Source organism: Bombus affinis, chromosome 3 (genome assembly GCF_024516045.1).
Source record: "Bombus affinis isolate iyBomAffi1 chromosome 3, iyBomAffi1.2, whole genome shotgun sequence".
NCBI classification, from domain to species: Eukaryota; Metazoa; Arthropoda; class Insecta; order Hymenoptera; family Apidae; genus Bombus; species Bombus affinis.
The window spans coordinates 6187162-6207397 of record NC_066346.1 but is presented as its reverse complement, the minus strand read 5'-3'; the positions used below and the strand labels follow the sequence as shown (position 1 = coordinate 6207397).

Here is a 20236-nt window from a genome sequence, read left to right as displayed (position 1 = left end):
TGAGGAACGATAGAGCCAAGCGTCATTGACATTTGCCAGTGTCATGCACACCAATACCCGATCAATCGTTGTTCCAGGTACAGAATCTGTCAGCAGTACACCGCCAGTCCCACCGAGACGGAAGAAGCGCAAAGCGAAGGTCGCGGCAATTGCAAAATCTCCGAAAGGAACGTCACCGACTCGTCTCAGAAAACCAGACAAAAAACGTTTGGCGCCACCGCCTCCGCCGCCTCCGCCGCGAGCAGTCCGAAGGATCAAATCTCACGTCGCCAAAGATCAGGCAGAAGAAAGGACGTCGAACTCGCAGACAGTAGGCGATGCGGAAGAAACGCTAAATAGTCTAAATTCGAACGAGACGGGGGAAACTTCTCAGCCGTCGTCCTTGCACCTCGAGGATGCTGATTCGGTACGGATCGAGAAAGCGAGTAAAGATGAAAACGAGAAAGTCGACAGCTGTGGTTCAACCAGTGAGACAAAGTCGCCGCACAAACGTCCGTTTGTATTCGAGACTTTCGCTAGGAAGGAGACGAACAAGTACCCGCCGCTGTTCTTCACTTTGCACGATTTTCAAAATGTGATGTCCAACACGATGCAGCGTGAAGACGTTTTTAATGACAAGTCTTCCGCGAATTTTAACAGCTCCTTTCACGATTCCTTTCGCAACTCCCTTCGCAACTCCTTTCGCGAATTTTTCGAGAGATCGTTAGACGACGAGGAGGACGACTTGTGTTTCCGCGTGACCACCACGAACCTTCCATTCGAGAAATGTTTGGACACATGGACCGCTACATTCAACGATCGTTTGACCGAGAATTTCGACGTACCGAGTCGTTTTATTTTCGAAGATTACGTCGATAGAAGTAACAAGGTAAATATCCGACGATCGGCTGGCCCGATGTGTTACGACAGCTTTGAAGAGGTACCAACGGTACCTCGGTTAACCAAAGTGAGGTTCGTGATCGAATCACCTAGCTCATCGACTTCAGATCACGAATTGAACAACGATGGCGAGACCACGTGCGACAGTTTGCAAAATATCGATCCCCTGACAGATGAGTTCTCTTCCGTGAAATTAACTGAGGTCACGAACGATATGGATTGCACGGACATGAATAAGGCTTTTGGTCAGGTACAAGATTTCCAGCAGGAGGATCATGACGAGTTCGGTGACGTACCTTTTAGTTCCATTTTGAAAACAGGGGACAGTTTGGATCGGTGGTATTCCCTGGACGATGCCACGAATTTTATCAGGGCGATCGACAAGGGATCTTTCGGCCAGGACGATCGTGGTAATTCCAACGATTCGATCGGCTCTTCGATCGAGCACGATTCGCAAGACGAGTCCCTTTGTTCCGAGGAAAAAGTAAATGACGCGAACGTCAACGAAGCGGAGTCGAGTTTAATCAAGTTGAAAGCGGAATGCTGTTCTGTGTTGGCTGAGGTTACAAACGATTGTTCGGAAAGGGCGCCCGAGGACAACGGTTTTGCGCGGGCTTCAAATAACTGCACTGCTTCAAATAACGTGGAAGACAATAAAAAATATCACGATGAAAAAGATTTGAAGAGTGGAGCTTCTCAAAATGAAAAGAACAATGTAAAACGCGAAGAAATCATTTCTGTCGGTACCAATGCGATTTCGAATAACTTTGATTGGAAATTGGAATTAAGAAGAAATGAGATAAACGTCAACTTTGCTCAGGAAGATTCGATAATTCGTAGAGACAAGTATCTGAGGACTGAAATTAATGAAGAACAATCGACAATAAACGAGGCAAAAGTCTTTGATCAACAAATAATAAAAGACAAAGTAGAGAATAACGTTTTGAAAAAACATCTATTATCAAATAGAACAGAGACTGATATTAGCGAGAAAGTGTCGTCAGCTGAAGAGGATATGGAAATTGACAAACAGCAATTACAAACGGATTCAGTCGATAAATCCACGGGGGAGTACAGAAGAAAGATTTTCGTAAACGAATCGCTTCGAAATATAATGAATCGTTGTGATTTCACGCCGAATGACTTTGCGGACAGCAGTGAAGATTCTGATGTGCAAGACGATAATTTGGATACTGGCGATATTTGTTTAGGTGAGAGCGAGAGAAATTTCAAGGACTTAATTACTAAAGGTGACACGAGACAGGAGACGAAGGATATTCCAGTTAGCAAAAGTAATGAAAAATTACAAGATAGTTTTATAGGTAACGAATCACTCGAAAAAAGGAAAAGTATCACTAACCCGGTTAATATTCAACGAAACTCTTTTCTGGTAAATATGTTGTCGGAGGATACAGATCAGATATGGACGAGCTGTGAAATCATTGCTGTTCACCCAAAATCACTAGCGAAGTGCGAAGTATCGATTTCGAAAGATGAAGAAGGAAAGAAATTGGCGAAGCGGTTAAACGAGTCGATAAAAATGGATTCAGAGATCCAGAAAATTTTACAAGAGTCTAAAGCGCCGTTGAAAAGGGTAGAAACAATTTTACCAAAGCCGACAACGGTCAAGAAGATTGGCGAAACGAGCAAGAAAACCACCGTTGAGGCGAAGTGCGATGTATTGAACGAGTTGCTCTCCAATTTTAGTAACATTAAATTGAAACCGGTGAACGACGAGAAGAGAAGTGCCGTTGAAAGTCATCCGCGAGTTAAAACTTTTTCTCGACAGGAGAACGATAAGATGAGAATCGAATCTATGTCAGATAGCCGTACACAGAGTTTGAAAGATTGTAACGGCAATTCTTGTGTTGAGACCAAGGGAACGAGCGACGAGTCGATAAATCTCAAAGCAGCAACTTCTTCGGTTAAACAGTGGCAGTATGCTGCCTCTTTGACGACGAGGAAGGTTCAAGATGACCGGAACAAGAGTAACGAATCACAAAAAGGGTCTGAAGAGTCCCAAAATAGTACTGCGAATAGTACAGAATCCGTGAAACCGCCAGAGAGCAGCGAGATTTTATCAGATCGTAAAGAAGAGTCTCGAGAAATAGACTTAAACAGAGTCGGAAGAACGGTTAAGCAGTGGCAGTATGCTGCTTCTCTGATGGCGAGTAATTATATTCCAGATGACCGGAATAAACGTAACGAATCACAAGAAAGGTCTGAAGATTTTCAAGATGATATCAGCTTTGTGACTGTGAATAGAATAAACAGAGTTGAAAGAACCACGAACGAGGATTACTCGGAATTATCGAGGAACATGAACGATGTTCTCGTCGAACCGACCAAAAGCGATGCTGTCAGAAGAGTGTCTGACGACGAAGCAGGAAGAGGAGGAGCAAGCTCCGTGGAATGTCTGCAGATGGTAGGCTGCAGCGCAAAGACTGACGAGTCGCATAATCGTGGCGCGTACGCGCGACAGCTAGAGTTAAGCAAGAGTATGAGTAGCGGCGACAAGAGTGCCATAGCTAGGAGGATTTCTCAACCCCATTGTAATAATAATGACAATAACAGGGCCGTAACACCCGTAGCTGTAAGTGATGACCAATCCCGCGACACTGTAACGATAACCCCTGGTAGAGTTAGGAGCTTCATTAAGTACTACGAGATTCAACACGAGGCGACGACCGACAATGATTCTAAAACTAACGATGGAGTAGATAAGGACCCGATGCCTGAACACCAATCGGTGATCAGCATCTGTAGGGGACTGGAAGCGAGGGCCATCGAGGCTAAGTTCTTCGAAGCGCAGAAAAAGGATAATTCTAAATCGTTGGACACGATGAAAAAGAATGATTATCGTGGGCTAATAGCGGACCAAGATTTCGAAAGATCGATCGGTTCAGCGAGGAAAGAAGGAAAGTGTGCTGCGATGGTAGAAAAGTTTGGAACAGATAACTCGAGTCGATTAGATGCTCGTATTCCGAACAAAGAAGATGATTATGTGGAGATGATGAAGCAGATACACGTGTCACCGAAATCCATCGGTGAATCATGTGCGCATCCTGGAACAGTTAAGAGAAAGAAGTCGGTGAAATTTCAAGGTGGTTTCACCGTGATCGGTACGGAAGATCCTGACGAGAATGATACCACGGGGAATCCTGCGGGTCAGGATACGAAATTGTTGGATAAGAAGAAGAATCGCGACAGACTGGCGCTGGAGCGTAGTATTCTTGTCGAGAAAGTAGATTGTGGCGTTGGACATCTTGGAGAATTGCTGGACGCTGACTCGCGTTCTTTGGAGAAACGAGAAACTGATGCTCAGGTGAGTGAAGGATTTAATTGGAATAAAATGTTCATGAAGGGACATAGAAAAATACTTTCTACCTCTTTTGGTAATCCAAGAATTGAATTTCCTTTCCTTTTCTTTTTCTTCATCTCCTCGATTTTAACTTGTTGGTTTTATAATAGCGTTTTGTGCGTTAAATGTGAGAAAGGACTTTATTTTTCGGATTAAAATATGTTAACATCGTGTACTGCGTATTTAAGATGTCGATATTTGATCTTCAAATTACTTTTACGACAATATTAATATATTCTTTAAACTTATTCGATAACTTTCTAATCTGTATCAAATTGTATATAAATGAAAAAATTAATACGATCTAATTAACGATCGCTAGAATTTTGTTCAAGTGTAAAAGGTAGTTTCTATAACAAATATCTCTAACAAACGTAATGAAAGTTTTAATGACAGTTGTTAATTAATAAACCAATTTAGTTTGAATGACAGTTGTTAATTAATGGAAGTTACATACTAAACTTACGTTCATTTTAAATTGCAAACGCATTCGACGAAATAATAATCTGCTTAACTTTTCCTCCTGTAGATACAAGCCGCAGCGAAATGTGAGGAATGTTCAGGTATTAATCGCTTCGTTCCAAAACCAGAAACCCCACGCCTCGTATTTTATTGTACTGTATAGTTAAAACCGTAGTTTCTAAATGTCGTCGTCGTCGTTTTCCCGAATCTCGGTGAGATTTCACCGCGACACTTCGTAGCGTCATAGCTAAATTCAATCTTTTCCACACCGTTTCTTACGTGTTTTAACTGAAGAACAGATTTCCCGCTGTTTCGCGAGAACATGCGCGGAATTCCATTCTCTCGCAAACAAATCACTGAAACAACTTTTGTCAATTTATCATTATTAGAGATTTTATTCGATGTTATGATTTATTGAAATTATGAAATAATTTGAAACGAACTATCGTTAAATTAAAGGGCGTCGATAAATATCGAAAAATAGGAAATATATCAGACTACTGAAACATTTCTTGGCACAAGTCGCGCATATATTAACTTTTCAATGGAAGTTTTTTTCAATGAAAAATTTGAACGTATCTTCATATTTTGATAATCTTACCAGTATCTATATTGTCAAATGAAGTTGGAACAGAAAGATATAATTTTGTGTATTCCCCATATGAAGATCACAGGCGAGAAACACAATAAATTCTTTTTTATCGATTTCTTGCTATTGACGTCGTTTGGTGATTAAAGTTTGAGGTTCTGTAAAAAGCCAACGGTATAGCTAATATTATAACAATCGATATCTCGGAATGTTCAAATCTCTAGCAAAGATACATATACAATTTTAAAAGCAAATAAAAACACGTCGGATTACGATGTCACATATTAAATTAATGAATCAAATGATGAAAATTGCTCACTCTTAAAGGCAAATAACATGTGACTTACCATATTTCTTCATATTACAATTCAACAAAATCAAAATGAAATACAATATCGACTCTAATTCCATTAAAGTCAAACGATATTCTAAGAAACATTTATCAGTTAATATTGTTACAAACATTTTAACTTTACATCTTAATCCAAGCTAAATTTCACTACATTAAGGTATCTAATAAATAGTCTCCAACAGTGACAGTCTTCCAATAGACCAAATCAAAACATTACGAACTATTACAAATTACCTTCGTGTTTCTCTCGATCGCTATATTCAGAGTATAGTACAAAATATTCAAAATAAATACGATATAAGGTAAATACAAAATGAGGATAGTATCAAAATGCGTTAGATGTTTAGTGTACGTTTGAACACTGTTTCTGGAACGAAAATATATTCAACGACTATGTAACAATCGGCAATTTATTCACTCAATTATGGATGAAAAGAATTTCGTATTGCAAGCGATTAAAACCAATATTAGCTCGATCTAAGTTTCCGAAATAGTAATGGGAAATTTGTGAAAGACTCTATTTCAGATGTTTCGTTTAGTTGTATTTGCATTAGCTTGCAACATAAAGGTCAGACCGCGGTTTGTGCTCGAAATGTTTTATTAAATCATACTTCCTTCAAACACAAAATAAACAGTAAGAAATCTGTTCTTCTGTTGAGCTCCTTTAGCGCGGTTAGTTTCCGTTCTCCAATTGACTTTTATTCGTGTGTGTTTAACGAAACGGCAAACAGCTCTTAGCTCTGTTATTGTCGCAAACCTTCCTTGCGCGTCCTTGCATTAGGAGAACGTTGTTTTTTGGCGACATAGCGTATCGCAGGAACCGCGCGTGTATAACCCCATTATCCTGCATATATTGTTTAATTATAACGTAAAGGTGGAAGTAATTTACGTGACAGAGTAGTGGCGAAATAATATACTTGTTGCGCTGTTTGTTTTACGTATACGTGTTCAGCTGATCAATTTAACACACATTTAGTATCCAGTGTCGTAAAAAGTACTTTCATTTCGGTGCTTACGAATGAATGTTATTTCTCAATGGACGAATGTCGTGAACGAGATATTAAAATCTTAAGAGAAAAAAAAGGAAGATGGAAAAAGGAAGAAGATTATAATACTTTACGTTTACATTAGGATATACATAGTTTACGAAAGAATGTTTGTAATTAAGATGAGAGGTAGAAATATGAACTTTGCAGATAATACTTGTTAATTGCGTTTTTTTAATTAATTTTTTGTTAGATAGGGTCTTACGACAAATGTTGTCTTAAATATGTGTATACCATAATATGTACATATTATACAAAGGACGGATAAGCTTTTAATATGTTGCGAGTTGCTCGAGGATCTTTGAAAGCTTATATTACGTATGAAATATAATTTAAATTGTATATTGGATAGAAGTTATTTTAGAATTATGATGTAATAATTTTTTTGTTGTTTGAAACTTAATAACGAGCCAGGAAAAGCCTGGTCTATTAAAGTAGATATTTTCCTTCATAGATTATTTTGCATAAAAAAAGTACAAAAAGATTTTTTAAGATATTATCAGTACTGTAAGATATTATTCTCAATTTGAAATATTATTAACATGATACGATATCTTTTCAATCGTTTAATTATCCAGATATTACTGTGTCACTGTTGCTATTAATATAGCATTAATCTACAATCAGAGTAACATGTTCATAATTAAAACGCGAATGAAACGAATTTCTGCGTGAAGAATGTTCTTAACCCATAGAAAATCAATGCTGAACGCTACTAATAATTCCTTATCGAATCGTCATAAATAATGTCAAATCGCATAATTTATTGTTGCTGATCTCCTCATTTCTTCATGCTCATATCTGCCTTCGAATATCCTCTATTCACTTTTTTCTTCATAAAAATAAAACGTAAAATATAGAACATATATAGAGCAATAGAATTAAATAAATAGAAATCAGATTATCAGTTAACACCAAAGTGTAACTTGAATGTTACTTCATCAAGCTTCCTTTGAAAATTTCCTCTCCAAACTTTTTTTTAACAACACAAACGAAAACAAATCAAATTCGATTGATTTATAGGTATACTTTTCGATGGTGTCAGAATTTCGCGACAGTGCGGTGTCGTGGAAAGCCAGCTTTCTAGCAATCCGTGTAAAGTTCTTGGCTGATTTCAAATATGTCGAGCGTAGTGGGATAGCAGAAAGTTTCTGACACGCGTGGCAGATCGAATTAAAGGACGGTTCCGTCAAGTTCAGCTGAGATCGGATACACGATTGAATCACGTGGATCTTGCTCCAGAAATATTCCATGATTTTCCACTTTTGCATCAGAATCTCGCAATGATATCATCGTTGCACTATTAACATTCCTGCGATTAATATTTTCCCTCTAACATATGGCACGTACAATTGTTCAAATAAACAAGATGTTCAAACGTTTGGAATAAAAACTCAATACAATTTGATTTTAGAAAGTTGCCAAGTACTTGATCGTTGGAATATATTTTGAGTGAGATCGACTCGTTCAAATGGATCAAAATTTGTTCAAACTCACTCAAACGATCAAAATATGTTGCTCGATGTTTGAATTGCTTATCTTTTCGAGCTATTTGGACGTCTCAAATGACGAAAATCTGATCGAGGAAATCATTCTATCGGATAATAGAATAGAACGATTATGGAGAATACAAACGTATACAGATCGAAATGACAGTACTTCTTAAAGGATTAACACACATAAGGTGATATGCATAGCGGACTTCTTTTTAAGCGTGCAATTCATTGGCCAAATGAGACTTAACGCGGTGTGATTATGCAATCGTTTTATTTTTCCCCTGTTGACTGTTGATTGTAAGTATGATAATTTATCGTTTGTGCGAGTGCATTACTTTATACGACGTAGGAGAAGATTAGCGATAACAAGAAGAATAACGTGTCGTCGATATAATAGAAATACGTAAATAGAATGCTTCATAAGACTTAGATATTATTATATACGCATCGTTCGATCCGTTTGTGTTCCTGCACGATGTAGATTTTGGAGAAATATCGAAGAAATCGATTTTCTTATCGAGTTTCCTTCGTTCCGTATATTTCGTTCGACCGAATTTTGATTTTACTCGTTGCATATTTAAATCCCTTTCGATGTGTGAATGTATCCATGAACAGTTGAAATTAATAAAAAATTTGCCATTTTCGAATGGTAAAAATTTTGAGATGTTATTATAATTGTAGAAATTGATTTATGATGGTCAGATATAGAAAAAAAATCGATGTTAAAAGTAACATTGTTTTTATGTAAAATAGTACATGATTTCATTATTGATAAGTATCCATCATTTTATCACACGTTATAGGAAAACGTAATGAATAGAATAAGTATGGAAGTATTGATGCAAATGTATGAATTTATTACTTTTCTTTAGAATACTTTCTCTCACAATCAGAAAGTTATAAATGTTATATTTTATTCTGGAATGCATTATAATAATATCAAGATCAACAGTTGTACACCTCAAGTGTATGTAGTATGTACATGAAATTTATATTCACATGTAGATTGTGTAGATTGAACATTAAATCGTTTCAATTTTTAATAACAAGCAGTGTAACGATAAATCAGATTTTATTGCAAAGTATCAATTTAAATATTATTTAGATACACAATTATCAGAATTTTGACAAAAGTTAGTGAATATTACGAAAGCATGTCAGTGCAATTTTTCTATGCTATTATCGTGCACATCGATTTCTTTTACTTTCAATCAGCATCTACATTTAGCTCGAAGGCAAGTGGATAAGTGACCGCGCATATATTTCTAGACACATATGTTATGTATATGTACTTGTACAAGATGAATGTAAGTATTATTACGCGATAACGATTCTGTAAAACGCAATGCGATTTACCCAATTACCCTGTTGGTTATGCGATCTTTTATAAACTTTAATTTACATAGATAGGTAACGTGAAGCACAGAAAGTGCGAGTCGTACGAGATTTGTCGCATTTAAGAGGATGTTACCGTAGTGATGCACTTGAAAACTCAGCTCGAAGAAGCAATAAGCCAGGATACATTTATTTCTTTTAACGATTTCTTTTAACGCGACCTAGCTTTCTAAAGATTTATCATTAAGTAAAGACCAATGGGAAATTGTACATTTTATATAGTTGGAAAGTTTATGTCGATCAATTTTTAATTGCCTTCGTTTCATTACTTTATTTTTATTATGAAACATTATACGTAATTCGTTTACCGATATCGGAATATTATTAAATGAGATTTATAATATTTGAATAGGTTTATTATTTTGTAATTTTTAGAGATAAATTTTATTTTTGATTTATCTTTGCACGCATAATGATTTTTTTTTTTTTTTGTATAATTGATTATAATATGTTGCATAGTAGTACCGTTTCTTACTACGAATACTTTGCCACGTTTATCGAGTCACGAGTTTTAGATTTGTATACAGGTTTGCGTGCATGTTGCAAACGACAGCGTTCGATAAAAATGTTCAGTCAAATGAAATGGTCATTATTGTATGATCGTTAAATGAATAGAATGTACATATCTGCAAAAAATAACAGAACAAATTGGAAATGACAAATTGGAAACGTCAATCATTCACGAATAAAGTTCCAAAAATATTTGCGAATATTTTTAGAAAGCTATTGCATACAAATTGTTCTATTGTAAAGAACGATATTTCCATAAAATTCTTTTTAGCATTAAGGTATCAGTTTGTTTTTCCAAGCAAGTTTATTATCGCTAAAGAAGATGTAATAAACTATATTTTGCGTTCTTTATGGAACAGTGGCAGAATAAAGCTGTCGAAAAAGCGGAAATGAAAGTGAAAATCAGAAAATCGACAAAAATGAATCTATCGTGCTTTCCTTTTCTGATCTTCGTGTGCGCCGTTAAAACATCGAAAGTCAGACATTGCAATAACACGATATTTGAATCGATGGAATTTTGTATTGAAAATTGTTATTAACTAAATAATACAAAATAATCAATTGCAGTAAAGTCAATATTCTATCAGAATAGAAAATACAGGCGACCATTGCGTGCACACTAAAAGTATCGATCGAGTTACATTAGTCTGAAATATTTGCTCGGGGAACAGTGGAATCAATGCAAAGTAACGTAAGTTCCATTCATTTGACTCAACATGAGGCGCGAATCTAAAGCAGAATCGTGCGAATTTGTTCTGGCTGGTTGAAACAATATGGTTCGGATTTAAAGATAAAAGAAGAAGACGGGAAAAATGAAAAAATAAACACGAGGTGAATTGTACATTCAGGGGAAAATAGTACGAAAGCACGCGCATAGAATCTATTGTATATTCGTGTGTGTGAAGCACGAAAACGCTCGAGACCGAGATAATTTCGTTTTTTAGGGAACAGAATCGCGGATCAAAGTTTAGAAGAATTTACCGATTAACCTCCTGAAATACGTTTTTTCTAGACGTATACGAACAACTTATTACTGTTTTATAACGTGTAGAGGATGACAAAGGTGATAGCGTAGCGGATGAAACAAGTGCGTGTACCAACGATGCCTCATTGTACGCAGATAGAGTCATTCGCTGTTAAAGTATAGTCGACACTTTATGTTCATTTCGAGAGAAATGTTTCCCTGCAGTACACTGTACGTTTATATTTCCGCTGAACGCTGAATAAATTATTATTTTCTATGCTACAACAAACGGCCTTTGAATTTTATTGGAACACCTGCTGCGTAACGAAATTGAGAAAAATGTCGAACAATTTTCGTTGGAAATTGCTTGTTATTTATAAGATGGTATAAATTGAAAAATTCTACCTTACAAATAGATTCGAAATATTTGACGGAAATTATTTGTTGAAAATAAAAAATTTGAAGCGATGGTATACAGAAACTAGGAATAATAAATATAAATAATATAAATAACATGGCACTTGAAAACGGACAAAATAATAATGAGTCAATCGTAATTCGAGATATTCAGATTGACACAACTGATTGCACTGTGGACTGCAATTGTTCGATATTTTCATGTAATTTAAAATGTTCCTTGCCTCGGTAGGATATTCCAGAGCTGAGTAAACGAGAAATGCGGAAATCACAGAGAAATCTTATATCCGCGCGCAACATCGATTCGTTTACCATAAGAAAGAAAGGGACTTTTGTCAACGAGGAAATAGTATCCTTTCTTATTTCGACCATGAAAGTGTTATTGTTCCAATTTTTATTATTTCAACCCACGTCAATCTGTCTTGACTTGTATATACTACTTGAATATACTAAGTGAGAATTGCAGTTACTATTAAAATAGTTGGCTCATACTCGTATTTTCCAAAGAAGCTTTGTTTTCATCAGCTTTTACATTTCACTTTCATAGTATGAAATTTTTGTAGCCATACAAACGTACTTTTAAATAATAAGATATTTAATCGGACCTCATAATTAGATTTCGGTTTTTTACGCGTTTAATTTAAATTCCAAAGCGCTAAATTGCGCAAGATGCACACAATATGCAAAAATATATAAAATATCTAAAGCATAGTGCTCTCTAGGTATAATAATCCACAGTATATATATTCCTTTTCAAGTAAAACAATATTTTACCAAGATCCTACTTCTTTAATTACATTCTCAAAAATATTAGTTTGCATAAAAATACATAGTCATAAAAATACATAGATAAATTTCACCAATCCAAATCCAAAGACAAACAGAAATGAATTTCTCTTCGGAAAATGAGTCGCCAGCGACGTTATGACGAAATACATTTTACGATTCACCTTAAAATTCTAAGCTCGCAATGGAAACGCGCCATAGAGAATCCAACCGACTGACGATCGCACGTTGCGTTGTCTCGCGCATACCTGGCACCTGGTACGAGGACGGGAGCGTGCTGGAGCGTGCGGTCGAATGATATTCGTGACACATCCCACGTGTTGGCATTCCCGCATCCTATTCATTCGATCCCGCGGGATTTATTTTAAGATCGGCATGACGGCGGCGTGGGTTTACACGCTGCTGCCGCGACGCAGCCGTGCGGCCGCTTCAGTGAATCCGCGGCTGGCTCGTACGCGAGTCACAAGAGGATCGGCTAAATGAAATGTTCGGCTAAAAGAGGCGCAGAAATGGAAACAAGAAGCTTGATTCAACGTGGAAACGTGCATTGGGATGCAATTACTTTGTAATTTTTCTCAATAATATCTTGTTTCGTAGATTCGTTCTTTTGACAGATTTTATTTTACAGTTTTTGCGTCCGCAGAACAGATGGTATACGTATATGTTTTGAAATTGAGGGAGAAAAACGTGAATCTTGTTTGATGAGATATTTAAAATTAAAAAGTTAATGAACATCTTTTGTGTACTTTATCTTCTGTATATTTATGTGTTACATTACTGTAAAATAATTTTATATAAAAGTACAAAGTATATGTTTATTTTTATTTTAGCTTCTACATATTGAGAAACTGAGGATCTTTGTGCAAAGTTAAACATTTGTTATACCGTTTAGGGGGTGAAGCGAATCTCTATTTAAATTTCATTTCATCGTTCTCGTAAAAATGTCATTTGCAGAAATATCCACAATTTAAATATTAATTATTTTTACCCATAAAATACATATTCATGTGTTTAACTTCTGACTAGGTATAGGTTTAATGATTGAACATTTTATTGCTTGCAAATTGAAATAAATTTAATACAAGTAAAATATATTTGTCAAATAGCAAAATAGTTGTTTCTTCATTTCATTTACCTATAAAAGAGTAGAATCTTCTAAATTTATAAAACTATCAATCATTAGAGGAATGCTATTAAAAATTCTTAGTTTCTTATCAATCAGTAAATTAATTGGTTTATTAAGATAACTTTTATACATATGTGGCGGCACTCCACCACGGAAATTTCCAATGGCTTCGCGACACAAGGCGCTATACCATCAAAGCGTAAGGCCGACAAGCCTAATGTACCATCGATATCCCTACAGTTCTTTCCCCACTACGAACCGTTGCCGACTTCAAATAAACGCGCGCGTAGTGGGGATATCGAGTGACAACAAAGGAAAGAATCTGTTTGGTTTTGAACCGAGCTGCGAAGTGCGAAAGGTTAAGCGAAGCAAACACAATTCGAGAAACGAGTGGTCGACTCTTGATAGTTCAGTGTTAATCGTTATTTGTTATTTATCGTTGTTAATCATTAACCGTTCTTAATCGTTAATCGTTGTTAATCATTAATCGTGATTAATCGTTATTTTTTGTTAATTGTTAAGAGTTTAATAAACGTTATTGTTGGAAATCAAGAGTATTTCTTGTGGTCACCTTTACCAACGATCACCGCACATATAATGATAGTTAATAATAAAGTTATTAGTATCAGTTTCATATATTAATGGACAATATTAATGAAACAACTTCTCTATTTAAAGAATTATTTTTTCGAATTTTCATTAAATTTTTTGAAGATCATTCTTCTTATTCTATCGTAGAAGACTAGTCTTTGGTTAGAAAAGAATGACGGAAGAAAAATAGTTTCAGCGACGCTTTAACTAAGTTAAGTCAAACTAAACAATTTAAATTCATTATATTATACATCATACATTGTAATCATTTCTCATTAAGTTACTTTTGCGATGTTTAATTTTATTTTACGTATATTCTTAAAATTTCTATGTTACGGCGCATAAAATGGTCCGTGCGTCGTCTGAATCTTTATACTATATATTGATCTATCATATACTATATACCATAAGCTGAATCTTTCGACGTAATCTTAATAGCTTGATGGAATCTCTAATCCTGAAAGTGTTTTCGGTTTATGGATGGTCCTTAGAACAACCCTTAGGTTTATTGTGCCCTCTTACAAATTGCGGAGAAAGCGGATAGTTACCTAACGGAAAAAGCAGGTTTTTCCAATGAACAATGTCATCCACCTCCTCCAATCTTCATTCATTATCGTTGGCTATAGCCAATGGGCAGCGCGGATAGTTATCCTCACTTTCCTAACGAAAAGGGCGAACAACGAATCCGCGTTCTTCGTTCAGAAACCACACCCACACCCACACCGAGCTTTATTCTTGTGGCGGCACTCCACACCGCAAATGCCATCACTCGACACAAATAGTTGTGGAGGACGGCAGCGGAGTGGATAGCGCCTTAGGCTGTTGTAAACGTTCAGAATCCGGGTTCTAATCCCGGCGCCCTCGTATTTTTCCGAAATCCGATTTTTCATCCACGACATCTACATAAGAAGAGAAAATACAGTGTCCTCCAGCAAGCGACATCTACAGCCAATAACGCTCCAGTTATCATGGGAATATCAAAGAAGATGGAAAAGATTGAGAAGAAAAAAAAAAAGTGTGTTTCGTCCAGAGCTTGCTAGCGGACTCATCAGTAAGGTTTACCTAGCAGGCTCATGCCTTAGACACAGCGAAAGGACGGGGAAGAGGGAGGTGAAATCCCTGGCCATGGAACCCCACCCCCTCTTCATAATACTGACACTGTTATCCAAGGCCGGACTTGGGCCCTCTCTCGTGGACGTCTCCCAGTGGTGCGGCTGAGTAGTGGACGGACCGTGTGTGCGCCATATACACACGGTGTGTAACGAGTATTTGGACTTAAAGCGAGCGGTCCCCTTCTCCTAAAGCGTTGGCGCCATCCGCAAAGTGTAGAGGGGTGGTGTCCGCTTTCCCTTTGCTTCAAGGAATATCAGCTGGTTGGTTGTCAGTCCTTCTTCACAGCCTACGTTACAAAACCAGTCTTCACGTCTCCCAAATGCCACCCACTAGAAGGAAAAGGAGAAGAGGGAGGCAGTGTTTCGTCCGAGATCTGCTAGTTTGGACTCCTCAGTAAGGCTCTTACCTAACAGATCTATACCTTAGACACTGGGATAAGAAAAGTTGTGTTGGAAGTTATATTTATTGAAAACAATCGTTCAATGTGACCACTAGTGAGAAAACATTAACATCGTTAGCCCTATGTTGATGTCGATGGCCCTCTGGTGACAAGTGTAAGACGTATTCTACAAATGTAATTTAAACTAAACCATTACGATGAGTTATAAGTAGATTGTACATTTATAGTAATTTTTTAAAAGTGTAGAAATACACATATTGCATAGAATAATGTGCAAAGATATCGAAAATATTGAAAGTAAAGTTTCTGTTATATTGTTACGGATTAACGTAATAAATGAGTTATGATATTTAATTGTATTGAATGAAAGAAATTTCTATTTAAGTTCAATTTCCATAATTGTATTTCTGTAATAGTGTTAAAGGAATTTGATATTACCTCACGCAACTTTAAATAACATCGACGATGAAACTACAGGCTACAATCATTGTTTATTTTATGTGAGTTGCATTCACAGACAAGATGAACTCGTAGAATAAGGTTTGCTCGGTATTCCCGTTAAAACTGATACTTACTTAGCAGTAAGGGATAACGCGAGCAGGGGACAGCGGATAAAGGGGTTGAGTCAGAAACTTGATAATCACAAGTTCGACTGTCATGACTTCTGATAGAACTACAGTCATTCTTTCCGAATATACCTACTAGTTTTAGTCCAAGTATTGCCCGTATCTTTCCTCTTTTTATTCAAAATCGTCAGTGAATCGAAACGTAAATTACTTTTACGTGCAGCAAACCTTAATTCCTGTGAATGATTGGAAAATCTTTTCATTCTTTATTATCGGATATTGCTTTTTTTTTAAATTAATGTGCCAAAATCAATCAAAAACAGAGAAGCTACAAAAATAAATTAGTTATACGAAACATTTATTAATGAATAATGATATTCAAATAATAAACATTGATTTCATATATGTATGTACGTTACACTATACGTACGTTTTATGTTAGTTACACTATAGTTTTATTTTGTATTTTAATTAAAGTAATATAAGTATTTTTATTAATGCTTGGTAATTAAATTAAAATCTCTGAAATGCTTAGACTAATCTAAAATAATCTTTATAACATCACTCTTGTCAATAGTGCATATTGTCAATATGCATTATATATGTCGGAGATGAAAGAATACTGGAACCTTCCCTTCGGAACTTTGGGAAGACACCTAGTGTTGTAATTTAGATTTCACCATAGCCGAATTAAGAAACTGTTGTCATTCGATTCGACTGTACTTATTTGAGATTTATGATAGTGAGCTCGGGCTCGAGGCGACAACCAGTCGCCGAACGTAGTCGCGGTCAAGGGATGAACGTTTTGTCTAACAAAGGCATGAAGTAACCCTATAGCTCTCCTTAAAAGAAATACTTAGGACGGGGCACGACGGTAAGCATTTCAACGATTTCTGTCCCGTGGCTCGCCACACGCAGACTCTATTCTTTGAGTAAGATGATTACCAGATGTCGACGCGTCTCCACAGTACATGTTTAGCTAGCCCGAGGACCCGCTATAAATCTTAAGATCTGTTTAACTAAAGTCCTTCAAACCGACAAACAGTCCTCGTCCCAACTACGAGAAAATAGGAGAAATCTATTTTTCTCACGAACGACGCTTCCTCTTCTCGAACTTTCTTTTAAGGGCGGCTAGCACCCTTCCCTAACCACCAACATGGAAATTGACCAATTAACAGTAACGCCAATTTCCCTCACTTTCCGAATGAAGGTTTTTCTCCACGAATCCGATGATTTCGTGCCCTTAGGCACACCCATCATAGTTTTCCTCGACAGCGTTACCGTGATGGAGAACCACTATCCGGTACGATCTCAAAGACGATTCAAGTAACTCTCAGATACGTAGTGATTGCCTCGTGCATTAACATTGAGTACAACTTAGACGCTGAAGAAAAGTAGAGTTTGTCATCCCCTTGACCGCGGATTCGTTAGTGAGCCTAGGATCATTGCCATTAGCTTCTCGAGTATCTAATTATCGCGATTACTTGTCCAATTCCATCATAGTCATATTTGCACTAGTAAATATCTCCTCTATTGCATAATGATCACGTCTAGCGCCAATAGGGATTCGTTTCACATCCTCAACCCTAACTCAAATCTTAACACCAACCCGACATATATATGTCGGAGATGGAGAGACACCGGAGCCTTCCGTCGAAAACCGGGGAAAAATCCCTAATATTGTACTTTGGACTCCGCCATAGCCGTAGCTAAACAATCACCGCCCTTCAGCCCAATTGTAATTGCCTGCAATCTATGAGAATGAGTTTGGGTTCGAGGTGACAACCAGTCACCGAACGTAGCCGCGGTCAAGGGACGAACATTTTCTAACAAAGTCATGGAAAAGTCTATAGCCCTCCATAAAAAGAAATAGTTGTAACGGCACTCGACAGTAAGCACACTAATGGTTTCTTTCTCATGGCTCGCCATAAGCAGACCCTATTTTATGGGTAGGTCAATTGCCGGTTGTCGAGACATATTCGCAAAACATCTGCAGCCAGCCTAATGACCCGTCATAAACTCTAAACCTTGATTAACGAAAATAGGCAAACAGTCTTTTCCGTGAAGGACACCTCCAAAGACTGATCAATTAACAACAACGGCAATTTCCCTCACTCTCCGAACGACGACTTGTCTCCACGAATATAAAAGACCTGGTGCCGCTAGAGATGGGCTCAGTTTTTTTCCTAAACCGCGTCACCGAGAGAGCTTCGAGTACGATTTCATCATTTTCTATAGAGTGCTTACTTCGCGTGCTAGCTGAGATTACCACATAGGCGTTGCCGACGAGTTAAGAATAAAAGAGTCCCGTTGGCCGCGTATTCGTTATCGGACCTCAGACCATTGTCATTCGCATCGCGAGTACCTAACCGCCGCGGTTTATTTGTCAAGTCTCACATCTCCATACCTGTGTTAATAAACTCTGGATCACACCTTGACAATGGCTACTACTGGTGAAGATTCGTTGCCTGCCCACACCTCCAATCCTACTGACTCCCCGACATATATATATATTATTTGTCTCTCTATTTTTATTATGTTTACATTTGAAATACTTTACTATTAATCATTCAATTATGATAGCCCTTATGCAATATAATCTCCAAACGGTTCCATGGTTCCCATTTCTTATCAGCAGATAATAAACAAATCCCTATCCTACCCTTCCACGAATCTCCTGAAGCAAGAAACAAAAACAGATAACAACTGATTAAACGAAACTCCATTAAAATCATCGATATAAAAGAAAGAAAGTAAGGACAATTAGTGAAATGTGAATGAGCAGTTTGATAAAACAGACAGGCCGATAAATGAGCTAACAATGGCGTGGTCGCCGGTGAAGTAAGGGGTAAGGGGTTTCGATTGGCCCGATCCAGGTCCGGCATAAGTTGGAAAAGGGGGTGTGCGTCGAAAGGTCGAAAGTGGCGAGGGTGTAGAGTCATGGGGTGCCTGTGTGGTGGGGGAAGATAGGGATGGTATCTGTGCCAGATCCTTGGCTTGAAAGGGGCGGTCGGGTATCGCGTTAGCGCGCGCTGGCAGTTTCTCGCGAGCCGCGAGCAGTGTCGTATTGTGTAGATGCGCGCGCAGCTTTGCCTCACTTCACTCCCTTTGCACCTGTCGCGTTTAACTTCGTGCTACAGCGACCGACACGGCTGGCTTTCGCGTGGGCTCTTTCTCGACTACCGTTAATCTCATCGTACCGCGAGTCAAGTTTACTGCCCGTCGTACTAAACTCTACAACATGAATGATAGTTGCCTCTACACGTCGCGTGTTATCGCGTGACGCATCATGAGACACGATTTTCATCCGAATGTTGTCGCAGTGTGTCATCGATCAGGGAACGTTTGAATCGGTGCAATCGTTTGAGCGGTAACATTCGAAGTAATATTCGGTGGAGCATCGTCGAAACTCTCGCTCTTTCTATCTCTTTCTCGCTCGCGTATTAATTCAACTAACTCGTTGATTTACGACTTTTTTCTCTCTCTACAAGACAGAGATCAGTGCGCGGATCATCGATGCAGCGATTGAAGTTCGATTGCTCGTACCGAATCGATGAAGGCCATTCGAGAATCGAATTGTCACGAGAGTACTTGACTGTTTGAAATTCGGGTGGTGATCGTCGAAATAATTGCCGGTGAGCGTGGCATCCATCATCGTCGTTTTCGGTCTTGATAAGTGGCTTAACGTGCGCGTGACTTCCTTACTCTCACGAGTCGAGTCGAGTCGAATCGAGAGTCGAATGTGTTTCGAGTTGAATCGCGACGCTGTCATGTTTCATTCGTAAAAAGTATCGCGTTCGGACAATCCCTAATCGGTTTTGTCTCTCGCGAATGATGAAGAGAGAGGAGAAAAGAAAGTCTAATCGTCTTTCTTGACGCGTTGTCATTATGTTCGCGAGTCTCTTTCGGATTCTCGCTATTCAAGGCTCGAGGAATCTCTTTGTCCAAAGTGAACTGTGACAGAGGTAAATTGCGATCGCTGGCGGCGGCTGTGTATGCGTGTGTGAGATCAGAATTCAGGAGAATTCAGGGAATGGACCACAAGTGCAGCGGAACTGTCAAGTACAGTCGGCTGCTGTGCAACTAAGTGCATCAGCTGGTCATCGAGGTTGTCGAACAATCTTAATCGGCGTTGTCATCACTCGTAAGTGAAAAAAAGCTTTTGCTTATATTTTCTGGATTT

The 20236-nt window shown here is 37.8% G+C and overlaps 2 protein-coding genes across 9 annotated transcripts in view; both read left to right on the top strand.

Annotated features, from left to right (window-relative positions):
- Window positions 1-20236, top strand: part of LOC126913986 (uncharacterized) — a 215228-nt gene that overhangs the window by 146324 nt on the left and 48668 nt on the right. For 7 of the 8 annotated variants that reach the window (XR_007709533.1, XR_007709537.1, XR_007709532.1 and 4 more), the window contains one exon: window positions 78-206. The exons of the other annotated variant lie outside the window; for it this stretch is intronic. The gene's annotated coding sequence lies outside the window, so the exon portion shown is untranslated. The remainder of the gene's footprint in view (window positions 1-77; window positions 207-20236) is intronic. 8 annotated transcript variants of the gene reach the window in all.
- LOC126914236 (uncharacterized) overlaps window positions 1-20236 on the top strand; it is a 64180-nt gene that overhangs the window by 26 nt on the left and 43918 nt on the right. The window contains exons 2-3 of the mRNA XM_050717882.1: window positions 78-4204; window positions 4770-4803. Of these exons, the coding sequence (XP_050573839.1) occupies window positions 78-4204; window positions 4770-4803 (4161 nt within the window). The remainder of the gene's footprint in view (window positions 1-77; window positions 4205-4769; window positions 4804-20236) is intronic.